Source organism: Anguilla anguilla, chromosome 2 (assembly GCF_013347855.1).
Source record: "Anguilla anguilla isolate fAngAng1 chromosome 2, fAngAng1.pri, whole genome shotgun sequence".
NCBI lineage: Eukaryota > Metazoa > Chordata > Actinopteri > Anguilliformes > Anguillidae > Anguilla > Anguilla anguilla.
This window is the reverse complement of record NC_049202.1, coordinates 57,626,569-57,646,219: the sequence shown is the minus strand read 5'-3', so window position 1 is coordinate 57,646,219 and position 19,651 is coordinate 57,626,569. Positions and strand designations below refer to the sequence as shown.

The window sequence follows — 19,651 nt, the reverse complement described above, 5'->3', positions numbered from 1 at the left end:
CACTGCCCTCCAAAAGTAGTAAGTAGTGGTAGAGTGAAATAAATTTTTGCTATATACTTAGGGGATTTGCGTGGTCCCACCCTGCAGTTGTCTTGGCTGACCTGTACCTTGTTTCTGAGCCCACCAGTTGTTTGTTGTTGTCTTTGCAAAATGCTGTGCTTGATATACTCAGCTTCTGTGCTATCCTTCTGAATTCTGTCTCTCAGCTTACAGATTAGTTGGCTTTTCAGCCACAGTTAGCTCTCTGGTCTTCATGATGGTGTATGCCTCCAAATGCAATCTATTGCAGATGAAAACAAAGGCTAAAACCAAGTCTAGACACGCACTGCTCTTTTATGTGAGCACAATCTATGCAAAAGAAACACTTGAGCAGCATCTGTCAGTCATCCATTAACTTGCTTTTGCACAGCTGATAATGAAGGAACTCGAGACAAAGACAGCCGCTTCTGTAAAATGAAACACATGCGCATGTAAATACAATGAAATAAAAGCTGAATGTACTACTTATTCATCCTTTGATCTCACGTCCACGTGCCTGAAGTACACAGCTGAAATAACAAATTTTGGACTACCGCTACCATACTTTCGGAGTCAGTATTCAGGAATGTTCACGCTGTGTACTTCATTCCTGCGTGTGTTCCTGTTGGCTGTCATTTGGTTGATGACAGCACTGGCAATGTCTGCCTAATTGTTTACTGCTTTCAGGCAGTTTCCAAATACAGATGTGTACGGCCTTGTGTGGGAATGGGAATATCAGTCAGGCAAGAGCATCTCAAAGGAACTCTCCAAATGGTCAGTTTTTCTTAAAGTTCAAGTCCTGGAAGTTTTCCTGATGCTCTAACAGCAGCATTATCAAATGAGTGGAATTATGTACTTCACAATCACAAGTAATATAAGTGGAGCATGTTTGTTAATAATACCAGTAATACCACTAATGTCTGCCAGCGGTGATGAAAGGAAATTGAAAAAATATGAATCGGTTCATAAAAAGAATCATTAATACTCTGCAACTGGCACACAGTTACAGTAGTTAGCTTAGTCACATGATTGTGTCTGTGCATGTGTTTGTAGCGTGTCCCTGGCTCTTAGGAGTGGGCTGTCTTCAGCATCTCAGTCACATCTAACAGCTTTTCCCTTGGCTTTCCCACTGCCGTCCCTCTCTTCATCTCCTCTGCATCGATCTTCTCCCAGTCTGAGAATGACACTGGATTCACACCTGCAAAAACGAAAAAAAGACTTGGTTGGTGTGTCCAAAACTCCACTCCCATGACCAAGTGGATCATCAACACCGAATGAACAAGTACAGGGAGGAAAGGTTATATACAACTGGGGCACAAATCCTTGAGTTAACCGATTTGCTTTCCCTTTTGTAAAAACAGACACCAGGCCGTGTGTGGCTGCTGAATTAGCAGAGCATAGAACAGTTTGGTGCCGGTCTAATGCATTTTTCTGTAGTACAGTGAACCTGACTGCAGTACCTCGCTTTTGAAGGAGGGGAGTGACAGTGTGTGATCCTGGCTTGACAGTGGAAACATCCAGGACGCCCGTCTCCATGTCCTTGATAAGCACCCGGGCAGTGTCAAAGCTGTCGTTCATGGTGGTGGCGATCACGCCTGTGGGGCCACGTTTGACCCATCCACTGCAGTACAAGCCTCGATGGGTTGAGACAAATCACAGAAACGCTAAATTAAATGAGTCAATATCAGACCAATCAATCCACTTATACATACAACCGGTGCTCTCGTGCCACATTGCCTGATCCTAGGATTTTAACTCGAAATTCCCTCCACTGAGAAGATAATAAAATTTCAAAATTTCCTTTTGAAAACAAATTAACAGTTGATTGCTTTAGAATCAACTACACTGCAATGTCAACAAGCTTGTTCTACACCACCTAGTTCCATAACCAAATAAGGTATGCTGGATGAAAATTTTTCCACTGCGATAACAGCCTTACCTGAGGCTTGCTGGACTCTGCCCATTGCATTTGGGATGATGGCCTTGTGATGGTCAAAGGGCACAGCAGGGTCAATTGGCAGGCTCTGGTACCCGATGCTGCTTATAACCATTCCGCACTCTACGTCTTCCGTTTCACCAGTCGGCACCGCCCGGGCACCTTCCCCTGAGCCCTAGGCACGACGGATACAGAAACATACCTGGGTGATCAGCAACAGGAAAGGCACTTCAAACGCAGACAAAACGTGCACATGCAGATCAGGGTAGATGCTGAAACACTGAATGCATACACAAAACACAGCCAGGCGGTGGTGTTACTGACTGTACTGCATGTCATTGGTGACCCTCTGCTACAGTGCTACTGGTATTTTTATTTTAAACGATGCCAAGAGGGCAATCTGTCTGTTTAAGCTAGGAACTAAACCAAAATGACTGGTTAAGAGTTGTGTGCATTTTTTAAACGTATAAATACTGTATAAATCGGCATGTGTCCGGTTCGGATGGCTCGGCCCTCCGTACCTCCAGCCGGTTGATGCCCAGCCGGATCCCGGCGGTCTGGGTCAGATCCGGGGAGGGCAGAACCTCCACCGGGCTGCGCAGGAAGCGGAACCCCCACTGGCGGGAGGTCAGCGGTGCACCCGCGGGCCTTTCCTGCACTGCCTTCATCATCAGCTCAGTCAGCCTCTTCCTCGGCCTGGGGAGGTCTGAGTACACGTGCATACCCGCACAAGGTCACAAAGCACAATCCTACTCAACATGCGTATTACAGGTATTATTAGCCAAATAGGTTCATCTCTGCCATTTGATATTAATCTTTCAACCTTCTGTATGCATGTAAAAATAGAACTTTGCCATGTCTTAAAGGTACAAATATGAAATGAGCCCCTTTGATTTTACCATGCAATCACCTTTGTGACCTGTGATCAAAATGTTTGTGTAACTGGTGGTTAAAAATGGTAGGTGAAAAAAAAAATCAGTTTTAAATCCACTGTTCCAGCAGTCGAGTATCACAGTGAGACTGCTGTTTTATAGCTTCAGCTTAACATCTAAAACGTTAAAACATGTTTGGTAACTTTATGAGATGATGCATTTCAAGGGGTATATCCTAATGAGATACATTTGTGTATATAGTTAGCCGTAGTAGTAGCTCGCATACGATTTAGCCTCGTTACGAGACGGCTACGGTGTGAATAACTGATGGAGTAATTTAGGTGCAGTAACTCAAACGCTACGGAGATTCACTGTTCAAACTTTGAACGCTCACGCTCTGTTGGAGCAAAGTGACCATTGCAAAAGTGTTTGACTACAGACTGCTAACGTAGCAAATAATTCCTATTATTGCAGCCAGTCACCCGACCAGCCTTGCAGTTAGAAAATAATCATGACGTCAGATGACAAGGATACTAACAAGGAGAGCCTTCCATAATATGGCATAAGAGAGAGAGCAGCAGACCTACTAAAAAGAAGCGAGTCCATGCCCCCCAGATGTTCCTCCCAATATATCAGGAGCAATGGCCGTGCCTCTGACCCTCAAAACTTCCGCACCATGCATTTTGCACATTGTGCAATTATGATTTTGACATTAGCCACCAAGGAGCTTCAGGTAATAATTTAGCTAAACCTCTAGTTACAAAGGCCTACATTCCTAGATAATTTTTCAATTGAATACTTTTTTTTTCATTAGGCCTATATGATGTGTGCCTATATAAGCTAATTCAAGTATTTAATTATTAAATAAAAATGGAAATCATGAACAGAAACTTGGTTTTATTCATAATTGACAGTGTTTTACATCGCAACATAAGTTTTTCTTTTTTTACATTACAACGTAAGCTTCTGTAAATACTTGAAAATGAAAACATATGTTACAATATACAGAATAAATTATTTCCATTTTTATTAAATAATTGAATGCAATTATTTTATGGTTATCTGATTGTAGAAGCACACATATCATATAATGAAATATTAATCATGAAATAAATTGTTTTAAGCAGGTGTACTCAAACTTCTGACTTGCAAGTATATCATAATATAGCTCAGTGCAGTGCAAGTGATATTTTAGAATCAGGTCAAATTATACATATTGGACTATTGTGGTACTCAAAATATTTTCCTAAGGTTGGCAGGTCTGGAAAGAGCAGGAATGACAACAATAGACCAGCTGCCTTTTAAGTTTATGATGTTTTGACTAAAATTGCATAACAAAGATCTAATCAACAAAACATTTTAAAAAAACACAATGTTTACAAGTCAAGTCTAGGACTACATTTCCGTGAGACAGATACGGCAGATGTCAGATATTACATTACATTACATTATAGGCATTTAGCAGACGCTCTTATCCAGAGCGACTTACACAACTTTTTACAAAGCATTTTTTACATTGTATCCATTTATACAGCTGGATATATGCTGAAGCAATGCAGGTTAAGTACCTTGCTCAAGGGTACAACGGCCGTGTCCTTACCCGGGAATCGAACCCGCGACCTTTCGGTTACAAGTCTAGTTCCTTACCCACTGTGCTACACTCCGTCCTACTCCGTCCTAGATATGGACTGTTCAGAAGCAAGTGTCTGCAAAGCAGATTCAGAATTACAAGTCGTGTCCTGACTGCGAAAGACAAGGGTTTACTGTACCTATGGTGTACCTACATGAGTTTCTAGTGTACCACAGAGGAGTTTGTGCAGACTGGGTAACCAATGTATAACCAATAGCTGTGGCATTACCAGACTGACATAAAGGCACTTGGAGATCGTGTTTGCTGCAAACTGGCCTACATGTCACAGTGAATGAAGCACAGACTAATATTCCACATGACCTTCAGCATCACGCTTATTTCACCTTATGAAAAGTGCACTGTCGCTTCATGCTGTGCAAATACCAACCACTCTTTCACCTTCTTACTTTCTCTTTCTGCAAGACACATCCGTATCTCTGTTATCGCTGTTATTCACTACTTCTCATGTATATGTTAGCAAAAAGTCAATTCCAAACAGATATTAGAAAGTTTTTTTTCAGTCAGAGTAGTTGATGTGGAATAACCTGCCAGGACACGTAGTAGACGCAGAAACTCCAGGGATTTCCAAGACCAGGCTTGATACGGTGTTCGATACTATCTAGTCCTTGAGTAATCAGAGCACTAGGTACAATTATGTTACATCATCTCTTTCCTACCAGAGACACTGGAAATACAGGCACACAGTGATGCCACATACAGACCTCCTTAATACCATAAATAAAATGTTTTTGTCGACAAGGGAGCCGCAGGCAAAACGAGGTCAGATGCCTTGATGAACAACTTTCCAGTCACAATGTTTTCACTACAGCACTGAATAAAGATGACAATATAAACATTTTCAGATGTTTTGACTCTAGAATAACTTTAACATAGAAAACACACATGCATTGCAATGCATCCAAGTTCATTTGTTTATAAAATAAGAACTTTCACTTTTTTACTTTTTAAAACTGCTGATTAAAAAAAATGATAATTCTCCAAAGAAAAGAAAAGTCACAAGTCATTAAATGACAACTGCTAAACCCTGTATAACCTAAGGTTACAAATCTACCCTACAATCTCAAAGCCACCAGGTACCTCCATACTCAGACAGGGTTGTTTACTTTCTGGTTTCTAGCTTCAGTTTTTATCTCTATATCCAACTGCACACTGCATGCCCAACATGGGGAAATGTCAAAACAATTTGGTTCTGCAATTATGGAGATCTGATTATGAAGAATGTGAGCATGATCTTACTGTTTAAAGAACGTGTTTTTCTAGCACGCAAACCTTGTTCATTATCAGCAAGTGGAATGGAACACTGATAAAATCAAGGCTGTCAGAGTCAGAGGATCAATGCCAGGCTTCAGGGAAGGTTATTGTGTAGTACACACATACGGTGATTATTATTTTATTTAAATGTATCAGTCTATTATCTTTGTAAATCTAGAGCAAGTGTGCATGTTGTAAAAAAAAAACAATTACATACTTGAATGGAATGTTTTATGCAGTATAGTTAAAGTAATGTTATACTTTTCATAAAAGGAATTTTTCGTTTTTTTGTTTTTTGCTTGCAATGGGGAAGCAGCCCTTAAAATTGATCTTTGCCTGCTGTGTGTCACTTGATTGTATACCCAGGCACAGCCATCCCTGGCACAGTCAGGATTTGAATCTAGGCTCTGGGACCAGATACACTGCACATGGCTCACGGCCTCCCTGTATCTATTTTTTCAGCCTCTTGTCTCTCTAATCTTGCTCCTCACCTTTGCCTTCTTACCTTTCAGTACTTCTGCAATGCCTTGAAAGTCTGCAGACAACATGTCAGGTCTGTTACCAGGCAGGTTCACCATCTCTCTGAGCTCCTGGGAGGGGGTTGCAATGAATATGCAATTATTAGCAGCACTCAAAAGATCACCCAGAAAAGTGAAAATGAAAGCTTATTAAGAGTGATGAACCTGGCATGACCTTTTTAGTTTAGTACATAATTTATCAATCCACCCTCCATTAGTTGATGAGCAGATGACAATATATGAAATATGTCTTCTGTGACAACGAGTGCATGTAGCATTTTTGGGCAGAGCAAGCTGTAGAGTAGGGAGTGAGAAAATCCGATTTTCCAAGCTGCTTGGATTGAAAAAGGTTTCCTGTGGTCGAAGCACAAAGGATGGAAGCCGATCTCTAGAGTCAAATGCACTTTTGGAAGTCACTTAGGCTAAGAGTCTGGCAAATGACTCTGAAATTATCCTGAAATGTCTGTCTTCATAAAGACAACCATATGATGCAGATATAAACCACTGAAAAGCCTATGATCAACCATATTGGTGCTGAGCTGGCCATCTTCAGGTACCAGCTTCAGCAATGTTTTGGGGCTGAAGTGTGTTGTCAGTCATCTGGCAGTAGGCAGGCTTACCTTGATGGTGCAGGCCACCTGAAGGGGCCCCCGCCGGCCCACAATCAGAACCCGGCGCACCCTGCTGGCAGCCAGGGCCTGCAGGGAGGGCTGTGTGATGTCTGTCTTCTGCAAAGCGGATTGGCACAGCGAAGAACGAAGGAGTCAACTCTCTTATAGCACAACAAACGACTGCCATTCTGCCACTTCCAGGGATGTATCTTATAACTGCCACTCATTACTCATTTGACTTGCAACAGAGCCAGAATGACAGTTTTTAATATGAAAGAATATTAGTAAACTCTCAAACAGACAGACAAGCCAACAAATGCATAAAATATCATTTGTGGTTGACTCATCATCATGGCCAAGATGAAGTTGCAATTCTCAATTCTCAGAGCTGGCATACAAAGATTGTATAAAGATTTTTTTCTTTTTTTTGATGAGCAAGTAACTTACCAAAAAGGTCCTGCAAACTAGAACGATACCAATGATTACCTGCTTGTTCAAGAGTGCAGGACAAATGTGCTGCAGCAGGGGGGTCCAATCTAATCTGAAAAGGGCCGGTGTGGGTGCATCATCAGGTGTCTTAGCGCTGGGCTAAAACAAAACCTGCACCCATACCGACCCATGTCAGGTAAGCCTGGACACTCCTGTGCTAGATGGTTAATAAAACAGTTTGGAGGAAATGTTCCATGCATGGAAACATTAACGGACAAATAATAAAAATAAAATAAGTTGCGGTACTTTGAATCCTAACATAACAGCACTGAAATTTGACTGGATGTCAGATGTGTTTCGTTTTTGTTTTTCTTACAAAAGAAAACTGGCTGAGTAAAAGAAAACGTTTACGCCTTGTATTATCTCATTCCTGCCCCTCCAGGGAGATTCCTGTTTCCAAGACAACAATTACGTGATTTAACATTGCTGAACAATAACATGAAGTGATTTGTGATGACAAGCAGCCCTTTCAGTTTTACAAGCAGCCCTTTCGGTTTTTTTTAAGTTTAAAAAAAACCGGAACAAGTGGGTTTAAAAGAAGAACAGCTACACTTCGAGGACTACTGTAGGACGTGTTTTAGATAATTGTTGTTGTCAAACAGGAAAACTACTCCCACACAATGCTAGACATTTATTTTGAAATTCTGAGATTTGAATGCTACAATTGTGATTTCACATCACTTAAAATTTCTTATCAGACAAAATGATACAATGTTAATTGAATATAAGCCTCAGTCTGCTGATTGCAGTGTTATTAAATCCAGCAATTGATCAAAATATTAGGTTGCCAGATGACAGCATATAGTACATCACAAACAATTAAATACATGCTTCATTAAAAGATTCAAAAATTTCTATAATCATGGCTCATATTACACCGATACAAAATGATCCATATCACTAGGGTCCCGCCCTGTATAAGGCCATTGTGGTGGCGGTTAGCTCTGAGTAACTGTAAATCTCAGTAAACTAAATCAACAGGGCATTTAGAGTATAAACTATATGATTGACTGCCATGAGGGAGATAGCTAAAAATTATACATCAGGCAACATTGGACAAACACTGGACCAACTTAATTCAATAATTATGAAAAATATGTTCTATGAAAAATATCACAAAATGTGATATTCACTTTCAATTGCTAGTGTATTATTATTTGGTCTTATTTCCATTCTATTGTAATAAGGGAGGAGAGAAAAGGGGAGGAAAGGTGAGTCTTCTTCATCACATCTGTAGACCTTCACACAAATGTACTGTACAAGTTCCAGCTCTCACCGTTAAAACGTCAAGGGGAGAAAGCAATATTCTGGCCACATCTAGAGCCACGTTCCCCTGGCCCAAAATAACTGCCGTTTCACTGCTCAGATCGGGATTCAACTGGACACAGAAACCCAAAAACACATCATTACACACCGGCATAAGCATGTGAATCTCAACATCTGCTATAAGTTTAATATCAAAACAGGCCTGTATTCCACTAAAATAGTGTGGATATGAGAGTTGGGGAAAACTCACGCCTTTGTTGCTGGGGAGCCCATTGTACCATCCCACAAAGTCTTTAGCGGAGTAAACTCCTGAGAGATTTTCCCCCGGAACTCCCAAAGTGCGGTTTCCCTCAGCTCCATAGCTCTACAAACATGCAAACATGTTACACAGACAGACACACTACCAGAACTTAAAGCAGGTTTGTTTGTTGTATTAATGCTTTGTGAAGACAGCACAAGTGCAACCTCAGACTCAATGCTTTCCAAGGACACAATGAAAAGGAGAGAGAGTTTAAGCCTTTGAGCTCATTTATACGGTGACAAAAGGAATACTCACCAGCACGACAGCATGATAAGCCTGTTGCAGTTCTTCCACACTCACGTCCTTTCCCACAGTCACGTTGCCATGGAAGCTGCAGCGTTCATGCTGGGCAGTCTGGGTAAAAGTGTTGATGACATTCTATAGAGAACACAATGTGACACAGGGGGACAGAAACAAGAGCACCACAGTTGGTCCACAGTTACCTTTGACTCCAGGGTAATACTTTATTGGTGAGCATAAGTATGCTCGTATATGTTCAGTACAGATCTAGACTTTGTCTGTTGTCCACAGCTGAGGTTTCCAAGCCTCAAGAATAGGTTGTAACTTCCGTATGTAACCTCTGTCTTTTTTAAAAGTTGTCCTTTTTCCATGCGGTTTTCTTTCGTTATAAAAGCTGTCACTAACTGAAGCAAGACAGCACACTCAGGGCAAAACACAAGGCAGTACCATTAATGCTCAAAGTAAATAAGGGCGTGTGCGGAATCCGTGTATGTCACAGATGTATACAGAGCTCAGATTGTTGAATAGCACTCAGAGCAATGAGCCGTGTGAGTGAGAGCACACCTGAGTATGACCTGGTGAGCGGAGCGGGGCTTAATTAGCCTTCAGCTTCACTGATTAAATGTATACTCTACTAGAGTTACTAAAAAACCAAACCGAGCATCAGCTCTGCAATGACATACAGGACATATAGTAGTGACACTGTCAACATTTGTTGCAGGTGAACTTCACCTTTCCTTTAAACTAACATTATGGATTCCAAAGAGGAACAAAGGGCTTTTACCTTGACTTCTGGATGGTCAGGTGCCACCCCAAATCGCACAAGCCCGAAGGGTATGGGCAGCCGCTCATATATGTCTACCTGGATGGCCGGATGAGCCTGCAAAAAGGCAAAGGGACACAAATATCAGTATGTTTATCGTGGAAAATGGCTGTTGGTGAACTGAGATCTCTTTGATTCTATTCTTTGAACATTTAATCTAATTGTCATTTAGGACTTGTGTTTAAATCGGCATAATAAATGTTAAAGGGTGTACTGGAAAACCTTCCCTCATGACTTTTAGAATGAGTGTAGTACTGAAAAATAAAATATCCAGTACAATATATATAATTGAAAGTTACACTATAACAATTTTGCACATAAATATGGAACATCACAGCTGCTAGCTAGTTAGCTAAAAAACCAAAAGCAATAGGGCCAGAACAGGATAGGTCTGGCTTCTGGAGCAATCAAACTTGTGACAGGAAACAGGAAACAAAGCCTGAACAAACAACAAAACTAACTGATGAATGGCTTTTCTTTCTCTCTCTCTTTCCACTGATTAAAGGACTGAATCAGGTTTCCTGTTTTTTTCCAGAAATCTTGAAGATTGATCGGTGTCTGGCACCATCCATGTAAAGTTTGAAGGTTTTAACTAAAATAGTGTCTAAAGCGTTGAAATGGTCTGAGTAACTTTAATAGCATTGTCTGGTACCTCAGATTATTCTCTGTCCTTGTGAAGAAGAACTATGCATTAGAAGTGCTTGGCCCCAACTGAGGCTATATCAGGAATTCTCACTTTGAGTAGGTGTTGAGCGGTGTAGAAGCCTGCTGGTCCTCCACCCACAATACAAACCCTGGGACAGGAGCTAGGTGTACATGCCAGCCTACGCAATCCTGTGCAAAACAGAGCATAATCAATCATACATTCAGGTCCTGACACAGGTCAACCAGTGAATCCTGCTGACCATGCAAAGAGACAGGTATGACATCACTGTCTCCATCAAACTCCAAGCACACAAGTATCCAAGGTGAGCGAATCTAGGCAGACTAAAAGTGGAAAGCTGAGTAAGAACTTGTCAAAGCTGATCTACCTAAACTTAAACTTAAACAATATCAAATGATGGACAGATGGCTTTCTTGAAGGGAAAATAGACCACTTGTTGTGACAAAGCAAACACGCATCCTCTGTTGTAGAGTGGTCGCCACACTGCATTTACGCACCACTTAAAATTTGATGTGTGAGGAAATGATTATGCTTTGTCTAGAGGACCCCACCTAGGTTAACAATCCAGGCAGCTCTTTACTTCAATATCACAAATAATTGGTTTAGGATTTTGAAATGAACCTGGGAACTCCAGTATGTACATGGTTCTAATCTTATCACTCGTAAAATTATTTTCAATAATGAATTGCTTTCACAGAAAAAGACAACTCTGTCAATATGTTTACTCCGGTTAAATGGGGGAAAGCCACATACCATACAGGTAAATCAGAAACGTATTGCCTTGCGTAAATTCAACTTCCTGTTCAACAGCTACCCACATCCGTCATGTGACACATCGGTACTCGTGTACTCACCACTGGTTACAGTAGCCCTGGCACACTTTGTTAGTAGTGATTTCATCGGCTTGAAGACGAACATTCTGGACGTGTTCATCTCGACGTGTTCTTATGAAATGGACAGAAAATTCAATTTTTTTAAGCATTCACTTCAAATAACCAACCCGATTGCACGCACTTGAGGTCCTTTTTCTAGACAGATATAATGCTTCAGTTCAAGACTTGTCTTCTGGAACGACTAGCCATTTAGATATTCCTATACACTGACCGTAGTCCACCTACCGCGAAAAATTCTACTTTCGGTGTGACAAGCCCGCTAGCTAGCACTATGTTTTTAAATCATTGTAATATTTCAAATTAACGGTTCACAATTGTATGTAAGTAGATACCTAACACCACATGAGTATGTTCTGTACTAGCCCTTAAGATATGTCTTATCTTATTAAAGACTTGTCCGATAATTTCTCAAAATAAAACCGTTCAGATTAGCTAGCTATTAAGTTTTAGCTAGATTGTTTTACCGTCCCGCGCAGCAGCGCCCAGTCCTGCAGAAACAAGCAGCTAAAATGATAGTTCCGCTTTTATTTGTAATTTTAGTTAGACTTTGTGCTGTCCTCTGCACGCTGACACCAGGCTAGTCCACAGGACTGACAGCGGAGATAACACCAGTGTAGTTAACACCATGTCTGCCTGATCAAGGACATGTGATGTGCTATTGTAGTTGCTACGTAGTAGTCAGTGCCCCTTGAAATAGTTTGTCCTGTTCAGGTTTGTATCGCTGGTTATTAAACCTTTTCCTCGAAAATCATCACAGCAATTTGGGTGCACCTTTGAAAAAAATTCCTTTATATCGTAACTGCTGTACCCAAGATCGAGTTGATCTGCAGCTGCTCGTCTGTTTTGCCTTGTAGTTAAATTAATGCCGTGACAGCACTGTCGTAGAAAAGATGCTTCCACCTGTTCTATCACTGCCGATGATTTCAACTAAGGGAGTCGAAGTCGAGTTGTATGGTCACGTTACCTTTGACATCGATTGAAAAACAAGCAAGTTCAGCCTTCTCGGTTACTGAATCTTCTGCCAAATACTGTATGCACTAACCAGCACGACTCTTTTAAAGTCCTCCAGGTCTCCTCTTAGAGTCATGCTAACCACGATTATGTTGTTAAACAATTCCATCTATATCATATTTAAAACAGTAATAAATAATCGTCATTTTGTTTTGTAGTACTCACCTTCCCTTAGATTGTGGCATGGCAACGTTCTGCTCTGCCAAAGCCACATATTCCCCCTTTTCTCACAAGAGAAATGGTAGCCATGCCTGTCTTGCTATTTCTGCATTTGAATTGAACTGATGCACTTGTACGTCGCTGTGGATAAGAGCGTCTGCTAAATGCCTGTAATGTAATGTAATAATCCATTTAGGATCACAGCGGAAATTAGCTGCAGGCTTTCTTGTGTATTTATCTTCTATAGATTTTGCTAACGTGTTGATAAGATGTTTATTTTTATCATCAACTTTATAATATTTACATTATGGCACAAATACAAATTGCAACTAAGTTTCCACATTTGTCAAATAAATAGTCAATAGCACAAGCGTCAACTTATTAAGGAAAATGTAACATTTTATTTGCACAAGAAAATGTTTCAGCTTGCTTACTTGATTATTAAACTGAGCATGAGTGTAGACATTCAAAATAAATAATAGAGGTTTGGATGATCATGGTTTGACTACTTTTTGAGCAAAACATTTTCACTTTTATTGACTGCATCAGTGGGGAATCAAATGCATCGTCTCCCTTTTCCAATTACGCTGTGTCGTATCGGCTATTATTGTAGCTTATCACATGATACTAACCTGTTTGTTCTAACCTGTTATTTGCCAAAGTGTATTTTCCTACAGATCAGCGACTAAGCAGACATGAAGGACCAGGATGTGGTGTAAGTTTTTTTTTTTTTAGAAATGACAGACTTGTGCTGACATTTACATTCTGATGAATGTCGCACATTTGAGGTGACTCATGCACACGCAAAAATAAAGTATAATGACCTCCCCAACACATACACTATTAAATGAGGTACTTAATGGACCTCTGTAGGGATAATAACAAACATACACTACATAAACAGTTACTAAAAATTATATCAATAATGAATGATTATCAGAGCACACAAAGACATCAGTTTGTCCACACTTTGAGAAAGAAACACGCAAAGCTGTCCTCTAGTTCCGTCTAGTTACTCAATTATTGTGATAAATGTACTGCATGTCACTGTGTTGGGGACAGAGTTGGTGATGTCTCTGGTTTGTCACAACAGGCCTGTAGCTTTCTTTGGTCTGTGAGGAGACAGGAAACAGAAAGATTAATTCTGCCTCTACTCCGTAATGAAAAGGGTATATAAAAGACCAAGATAGAAAGACAACAAAAAATTTTAAAAAGCTGGGATGTTCAGTGATCATGATTAAATTGATGCTATTAGTAAAAAATAAAATAAAATAAATTTAATAGTAATTCCTTCAGTAGAATGGACTGAAGAGTGCATGTAAAAAAAAAAAAAGAAAAAGCGGCAACACATCATTTGACTCACCCTTGTGCACCGCCACATCAGTACACCGAGGAAGACACAGACCACAACTGCGCCTGCTGTCACACTCAGAAGGAACAAGATTTGTTGCAGGTTATGAATTCTGTTACAGTCCTCTTTTGGGTCCCTCTCTAAACAGGAAAAGAAACAAAACATTACTTTGACAAAAGGCACCCAGTTTTAGTAATTAATTTGTGGTTCTGATTACAGTACTTTCAAGGCATGCTGTGCATTGTCTTTTTTTGGTCACAGTGCTGAAAATTCAGATATTGATCAGGCCTGTGTAATCATACACTCTGCACTGTGACACCATGCCTTGCCTTATTATCTACATCTGCACTTTACCAGACTCTCCCTCTGAAATTCCTGCTTGTGAGACAAAGTGTGTTTGCGCAGTGCTCGGATAACACACTAATTTAATGAGCCGAAACCTGAGCTCAAGAGCCCCATACCACAGATTTGTGGATGTGGTCACTCCTTAACTGCTGCCTCCTCACATTTGAAAAGCAGGTTCAGAACTGACAAGGTTTTGTAGCACTTGCTAAACACACAGATAGTGTACATGCTACAAAACTGTTGAGTGAGCAACTGTTGTAATGCAGCAGAGGTTTTGAGGAGTTCCTAGTCGCTTAAAACTCAACTATCATAATCAACACTGGTCAACTCTCTACATTCTTGTAAAAGTGCTTGTCCCTGTGTACCTCGGATGATGATGATTGTGTCCGTACTCTCGTATCTCTGCACCCCCCCAGATTGTTCGTCTAGTTTGCTCCAAATGCAGTAGTACCCATCTGAGTCTTTCACTCCCAGCAGGGACAGCTGTAATGTGTAGTCACAGCATTCACCGATCATGGACAGCCTGTGCTTGTACTCTTGGTTTACAGTGCGCTTTGAGGTACCCACTGAAAAGTACAGCACCTCCAGTTCCTTAGAGAAGCGTCTTTTCAAATAGAGCCCCGTTGGATTGATCAAAGTGGTTCTACATTGTATTTTGGCTGTTGAGTTCACCTTCATGAGCGAAATGGCTTTTGGGCTTTGGAAAACCACAGGGGATTCTGGAGAGAAGAGAGAAGAGGATGACGAAACATGTATACATATGTTGGATCTACAAAATTCAAGATCTTTTAGTGTTCTCTGGAGAATTATCTTTTGCGCTTCTAATTTTGCATTGACTTAACTATCTGCATATCTAAGACAGAGAATTGCTTGAAATAATTTCTAAATATCGAAATATTAAAATGTAGTCCTTATGAAGTAGGACATAAAGGCTTTAGTGTACTTGCCTCAACAAGTTAAGTATTGTGGAATGTGTTCATTTTAAAGAGGAATAGTTTCAAGACTCCTAAAATGTATGTTTTTGGTCATCACCGACGGGGCATGCATTTTCAGATCTGTCTCTGTCAGACACAGACTTCAAACAAACTTCCTCTCACTCTAGTTTGTCACTTTGCACATTTATACTTGTATGCGAGAGAAATGTATATTTGGCATGATCTGTGGTCATTCGTCTTCATGCAGTTCTCTCTTGTGGATTATATACTTTTAAGTCAGAAGTTCTGCATTGAGCTTGACTTCTTTGGACATTACTCCATCTTGGTTCAATTGTTAAAGCTTCCACTATGAATGACAATGTCTGACAAAATACCCCTGTCTTAATGCAGAGATGTCGCTTTAAACAAAGGACTGTTTCTACATAGCTTATGATTCAATTGCTGGGCTGGCTCGCCTGCTGCGGTGTGATAACTGCTATACGTTTAACAGTGCCAAAAGCATGTTATAGTGTCAACTTTCCCTCAGAGTTATGCTATTTTTCATCACAGAGAGACACGTTTGATTGTTCATCTTTTGACAATTCAGTGTGTCCAGATGATGAGCCCATATGAGCCTTTGCTTCTCTGCATCTCTTTGAATGTGTGATGTTGCTGTGCTAATGAACAAATAGGCATAATGGAATATAACACTGCAAAACCCAAAAAATAGTCCATCTTAACAAGTATTTTAATCTTATATTTTGATTGAATTTTTTTTAAATATTACTTTCTTTGCTAAATAAGATGAGCCAATGCCAAGGAGGTGCAGTTACTCAGTTCAAGATTTGTCAACGGGGTAAGACAATTTCACTTGTCAAGCAGAAAGTAACTCAAAACTAAGTTAATATTTTCTACTTGAGTCTCATTACATGACTGAAACACTTGGCAAGACACAACTTTTTTTTGCATCTCATTTCCTCTGAAGTGCCCCCACTTCACTCACTGAAGTACCTTAGAGACCTGAACCCTTGACCACCCAACTAAGTCTTTTTCTTACCCGGATTACAAATGATCTTACAGCAGTTGTAGAAATTTGCATAATAAATTGTAGTTTTCAACCATTAGATTAAGCAGGCTTTTTGTTCAGTGATGTCCAGTTGAAATCACAAGGCAAGTAGTGACACATCTTGTCATATATCAAGGTAAATGACTTAATAATATAATTTTAAATGATATTATATAGCTGCCTCTGCAAAAGCAAATGTAATTGCTTGCACACATGATTTCTCACAGGGACAGATACACTGGACTCCACTCTTACCTGCCCTTGCAGCCCCGGCTAGAGTGAAGAGGAGTCCCAGCACACAAGTCCACCGTAGAACCTCCATTCTGTTACCTGTCAAAGTGTGCCTGGTCGAGAGCTACAAATCTTACTGTCTCATGTTTATCTCACATCACTGGCTACTGGCAAGATGAAATGGTAGCGAATAATAAATAGTCATTTCCTCGATGTGTGCTGCACCCAGGAAATGTGGTTTCTGTTCTGTTTTCTACTCTGCCCTGTTTTCAGTGTTCTTATAGGCTTAGTGTTTACATCAGTGTGTGTTTAGTCAAGACTTTTTCCAAATGAGTCATATCCAAGAGAAAATTTTAGAGGAAAATAAAGACTTCCATTTATCATAACTGTAATTCAAAAAGGAAGGATTATTAATAACAATGTATGTCAAACAAGACTTGTATTAACAGGAATCTAACAGCATAAAATCCTTGACAGTCAAGGAAGAGTTCAAGATCAAACCAAAACATATACCAACAATGAATTTTTTTGGGCATGTGTGTCTGTAGGAAAGGGAAAGGTAATTATGTGTTTGAGAGCACACATGCATGAACACTAAGCAAAAAGTAAAATTTTCCTAAACAACATTTCATTCTGCCAGAATTATAGTCCAATAATTATGTCACCCACCAATAACTATGTCACCCACCAAAAAAAAAAAAATATATTACACTCACATTAAAGGTATACTATGCAGGATCTGAAAATATTATTTTAAAAAAACTATGCTCAGGCATATCTATGATGCATTGGCAATCTCAGTCTTTACACACTTTAGGCAAATTTGTGCTCCTTTTACCTGTATTTGTTATTCTGAAATGTGTTTGTGACGTTTCTGGGCGTGGCGCTCTTTTCTGTGTGGGGAGGGGTGGACGTGGCTACAGAACTGGTGGTTTGGAATCATATTCCAATAAAGTGTTGCTAGTCAGCTGCTGACAAAGACAGACATGAAGAAGCCTAGATACAGCAAAGCAAAAAGTCAAGCCGACAGGGCTTGTTCAAAAACTAGAGTCAACCCTGGAATTACTTTTCTTCGGTTCACCAAGGGGATGAAAAGCAACAGGGATTGGCCTGTTTTCTGTTAGACCTATTAAGTAACGTTACTTTTAACTAGTGAGTCTATCGGAGGCAGCTAGATGCCTGAGGCTGGGTAGCTTTTGTATCGAGTTCTGTTCTTCCATCAAGATGTCTTCCCCCCTATGGGAATTGCTGTTACTGCTTATAGTTACAACTTAGCTAGCTTGGTAATTTACCTGCATTTATTGCAATCGGGGGAAATTAATTTGATACAGCATGCATGCTATCTAGCTAATGTTACGTGTAACTAACTTCACTAACAACGCCTATGGCCTGCTAATGTTTCTTATTTCACTTGCGATTCCGTGTTTATATCCCTATTCTAAATTATATAGTTTTACTCAGTGCAGTTATCCAGCTAACTCAGTAACCCTGCTTCGTAAAACAGGGCCTAGAACAGCTAAATGCAAGTAAGAGCATTTGTCCGGCAGTCGGAGGGTTGTCCGTTCGATCCTCCGCCCTGGGCGTGTCGAAATGTCCCTGAGCAAGACACCTAACCCCCAATTGCTCCCAAAAAGCTGATTGGTACCTTGCATGACAGCCCTTCACCATTGGTGTGTTAGTGTTTGTGAATGGGTGAATGAGAGGCATCAATTGTAAAGCACTTTGGATAAAAGCGTTGCACAAAATAGTTGCACCGACACTATAGATTGGCTACCGTACTATATTTCCATGCACTAAGGGGTGCATGATCGTTATAACACTGCCTAATTACTATTACCATCTATGTGGGTACGGAGTGTAAGGACGGAGTGTGGCACAGTGGGTAAGGAACTGCGCTTGTAACCGAAAGGTCGCAGGTTCGATTCCCGGGTAAGGACACTACCGTTGTACCCTTGAGCAAGGTACTTAACCTGCATTGCTTCAGTATATATCCAGCTGTATAAATGGATACAATGTAAAGTGCTATGTAAAAAGTTGTGTAAGTCGCTCTGGATAAGAGCGTCTGCTAAATGCCTGTAATGTAATGTAATGTAATGTGGTCAGTGATGCTAAATTCAAGAAGGTCAGTGATGCTAAATTCTGATGCTGGTTTGTGATCAACAGAAAGTGGACAGAAACTGTACACAGAATCTTTGATTACCATAGCCAAGGCAGTAAATGGATTCTTGTTAATGTACATGCGAGACCCGTCAACAAAAATGTTGAGGTCTGGGTCCACCAATGGCTCCGCCTAGAAGATCTGGGCATCTCATCCGAAATGATGTGGTTCTTCTGCTGTACTGAGTATCTTCGCTGGGTTGATCCTGGTATCTTCTTTCTGCTCTGCTTCACGCATGGAGCCTGGTGGTTAGCCTCTCACTTAACTCACCTTTGTCCTGTAACAGAAGACAACCTTCCAGTGTTTAGCAGTTCTACTAGAGTGTGTTTTGTGTCATACACAATCTCTTCCCTCAGCACTGTGGTTTCTGTGGCCTCTACTGCTCAGTACGTGTAGTCAAGAGCCTGAAAGCAGCATGGCAGAAGTACAACTACAAAATCCTGCCGTGTTGACAAATAGGCCACAGACTTCATTTTCCCCCCATGCAGCTGTGAGTGTCCCTGACTGGATGTTGCTGTGTACATGAAATGTCTTTTTTTCCACTGTCTGGAATTCCCAAGGTGGGTGCCCTGCCCTGTGCAGCCTTCACCCGAATGAAAGCCTCCTCCTGCTGTGCTCCCCACTCGACCATCTGTAAGGAGAGACCCCTTTATTCACCTAAGTTACGGTAAGGCCAGATAAGCAAGAGAAGTCTGCAACAAGGTTTCAACAGTAATTCATCAGCCTCAGCAGCTGCCAAACCCCCTCACATTTGTAGGCCTAGGCATATCAGCAGTTGTAGCTGTCTGATTTTGACTTATTTCTTTATGACCTTGCTGGATCACATGTCCCAGGTCCAAGTTGTACAGCGTCAGTTCTAGATCACTCACAGCCCTAGAAATTG

At 40.7% G+C, this 19,651-nt stretch overlaps 1 protein-coding gene across 4 annotated transcripts; it reads right to left on the bottom strand.

The window, feature by feature from the left end:
• Positions 1 to 315: 315 nt before the first annotated feature.
• On the bottom strand, positions 316 to 16,845 carry fdxr (ferredoxin reductase). 4 transcript variants are annotated; one of them, XM_035405007.1, is made up of 16 exons: positions 16,635 to 16,845; positions 14,765 to 15,118; positions 14,067 to 14,194; positions 12,710 to 13,815; positions 11,495 to 11,584; positions 10,713 to 10,810; positions 9,938 to 10,033; positions 9,169 to 9,291; positions 8,863 to 8,976; positions 8,623 to 8,724; positions 6,867 to 6,974; positions 6,234 to 6,318; positions 2,476 to 2,660; positions 1,958 to 2,129; positions 1,479 to 1,652; positions 316 to 1,216 (listed from the first exon to the last, which is right to left on the bottom strand). In XM_035405007.1, exons 4-16 carry the CDS (start codon positions 12,756 to 12,758, stop codon positions 1,086 to 1,088), a joined length of 1,527 nt encoding a protein of 508 aa, XP_035260898.1. In that variant the 5' UTR covers positions 12,759 to 13,815; positions 14,067 to 14,194; positions 14,765 to 15,118; positions 16,635 to 16,845; the 3' UTR covers positions 316 to 1,085. The 4 variants fall into 4 exon arrangements, with proteins under 4 accessions (XP_035260898.1, XP_035260900.1, XP_035260899.1 ...); XM_035405009.1 differs by lacking the exons at positions 12,710 to 13,815; positions 14,067 to 14,194; positions 14,765 to 15,118; positions 16,635 to 16,845 and adding an exon at positions 12,342 to 12,643; XM_035405008.1 differs by lacking the exons at positions 12,710 to 13,815; positions 14,067 to 14,194; positions 14,765 to 15,118; positions 16,635 to 16,845 and adding an exon at positions 11,998 to 12,172.
• Between the last annotated feature and the right edge of the window lie 2,806 nt (positions 16,846 to 19,651).